This window comes from Solanum lycopersicum, chromosome 6 (genome assembly GCF_036512215.1).
Source record: "Solanum lycopersicum chromosome 6, SLM_r2.1".
NCBI lineage: Eukaryota > Viridiplantae > Streptophyta > Magnoliopsida > Solanales > Solanaceae > Solanum > Solanum lycopersicum.
In genome coordinates this window covers 7,429,366-7,431,596 of record NC_090805.1, presented here as the reverse complement: position 1 = coordinate 7,431,596, position 2,231 = coordinate 7,429,366, and the positions used below count along the sequence as shown (strand labels likewise).

Genomic DNA, 2,231 nt, shown 5'->3' with positions numbered 1-2,231 from the left:
TAAGAAAACTCTTCTCTCCCACGCTCATCCCTCTCTCTCACGTCTCTACCACTGTCACACACGTTTTTCTCTGACAAATAATGTACAAAACAGTAGGTACACCAAAGTTCTTCACACTTGAAGAAGTCATAACGAAAATTATAAACAAAGAACTAATCGAACACGTTAGGCAAAGAGAGGGGTTTTTCTGTCAAGTTTGTGTTGAAGCTCTTGGATTTGGACGTGTTTTTGGAGGGATTCTTTGGGAAGAAATATGAGGTTTGAAAGTCAAAAAGGTATGGTTTTCTTATCTCTTGGCCCCTTTCCCAAGAGACTCTTGAAGGTTTAGAATATTCATTTCGAAAACTAGGATTGTTCCCCGTTGCATATCCCTGTCACTAGCTCCCATTGAATCATAGGTTTGTTATGTTTGCTGGTAGAAAACTAGGGATGAAATGTGTTTTCGTGATGATTATGTGTTTATATGTACGTTTGAAATTATGTCACCTATGTTGATGTTTCCAAAAATGTAACTACGTGTGTATGTATGTCTTGTCGTGGCTATTGTTCATGGTTTAGGACTTGAAATGACATGATAGTTCTTTATATTTCATGAACCCATGTTGATGTAAATGTGATGTTCATATGAGATGATTTGTCTGATTTGAGGGATAATCTCTTGGCTAAACGAATTCATGAAAATGCACCTAAAACGTTATAAATGCACTACGAAATTCCCCTAAGAACTAAGTTGTAACTTGATGAAAGGATGCTGAAAAATGAAAAGAAATTTCCAGGGCCGAGGATTATTAGAGACTCTACATTGATGAGATTGTGAGGTGGCATGGGATTCCTTGTCTATCATTTCAGATAGAGAAGCTCAGTTCACTCGCATTTTTGTGAGATCCTTCTAGAAAAGCGTAGACATGCAGGTAAAGCTTAGTACTACCTTCCATCCTCCGACAGATGGGCAGACAGAGCCCACCATTCAGACATTGGACGACATGTTGAGGGCGTGTATGATCGACTTCAGAGGTAGTGGGACAACCATTTACTATTGATAGAGTTCTCATATAATAACAGCTATCACTCCAGTATTGGGATGGCGCTGTTTGAGGCATTGTATGGTAGGAGGTGTAGCTCTCTAGTTGGGTGGTTCGAGGTTGGAGAGTCATCCATTTTGGATCCAGAGATCATTTATGAAGCCTTAGAGAAGGTCAGGGTGATTAGGGGTAGGTTGGCTACTGCTTATAATCGGCAGAAGTCTTACGCAGATAACAGGAAGTGGCCTTTAGAGTTTGATGTTGGTGACCAAGTATACTTGAAGATATCACCCATAAAAGAGGTGATGAGTTTTGGCAGGAAGAGGAAGTTGAGTCCGAGGTAGGTCAGGCCATACGAGATTCTACAGCGTGTGGGTGAGGTGACCTATAAGTTGGCGTTGCATTACGGAGCTAGCTTCTGTTCATGTAGTGTTTCATGTCTCTATGTTGAAGAAGTGTCGTGGTGATCCAGAACCGATTGTGCCTGTTGATGGTTTAGGGGTTAATGAAGACTTGTCCTATGCGTATGTTCATGTTGAGATATTAGACCGGCAAGTAAAGAGGTTGAGAAACAAGGAGGTTTCTACAGTGAAAATATTGTGCAGGAACCATCTTGTTGAGGGTGCTACATGGGAGGCCGAGGACGATATGAGATCCCGCTATCCTCATCTTTTCAGCTCTTGAGGTTAGACTCCTTACTTTTAAGTCTAAGTTTTCTTGTCTCGTTTATTCTTTGTTGATATTGCAAGACTGTGTAAAGTACTTATGTTACGATATGACTGGCATTGTACGAGATAATTAGAAGTGTCATTCGGGGACGAATGTTCCTAAGGGGGGGGGGGGGAAATGTAACAACTTTAAAATGACTATGCTAAGTAATGCTTAAACGTACCTAGAATGCCTGGATTACATCGGGTTCACATAGCTTGTTGCACGTAGAACCATACCTCATAACATATTCACTAGCCAAGCAACCAACTTGGTGAGTTATTTAAGCTAGGCAAGGTGAGAACAAACCATGTAGGGCACCCAAATTTAAGACATTCACCCGGATGAGTTTTTACCGAACTTGAAAGGGGTAATCTTAGCTTTGCAGGGTCTAGGGGTAAAATGGCCTTTTCCAGGATAGGGGTCGTATTGTAATACCCTAAGCATTTAATTAATTAAATAATTAATTTAAAGAGGAGGGCACTTCGGGTAGGGTCGGCC

At 41.0% G+C, this 2,231-nt stretch overlaps 1 protein-coding gene across 1 annotated transcript; it reads left to right on the top strand.

The window, feature by feature from the left end:
* Positions 1–1,081: 1,081 nt before the first annotated feature.
* On the top strand, positions 1,082–1,706 carry LOC138349199 (uncharacterized). The gene is made up of 2 exons (XM_069299530.1): positions 1,082–1,362; positions 1,415–1,706. The coding sequence occupies exons 1-2, from the start codon at positions 1,082–1,084 to the stop codon at positions 1,704–1,706; spliced, it is 573 nt and encodes a 190-aa protein (XP_069155631.1).
* Positions 1,707–2,231: the final 525 nt, after the last annotated feature.

Excerpts from the sequence above, each read along its gene's own strand:
- LOC138349199 (XM_069299530.1), top strand. The coding sequence starts at position 1,082 with ATGGCGCTGTTTGAGGCATTGTATGGTAGGAGGTGTAGCTCTCTAGTT. Across the intron at positions 1,363-1,414 it reads AAGAGGAAGTTGAGTCCGAG|TTGGCGTTGCATTACGGAGC; the intron begins GTAGGTCAGGCC and ends GTGACCTATAAG.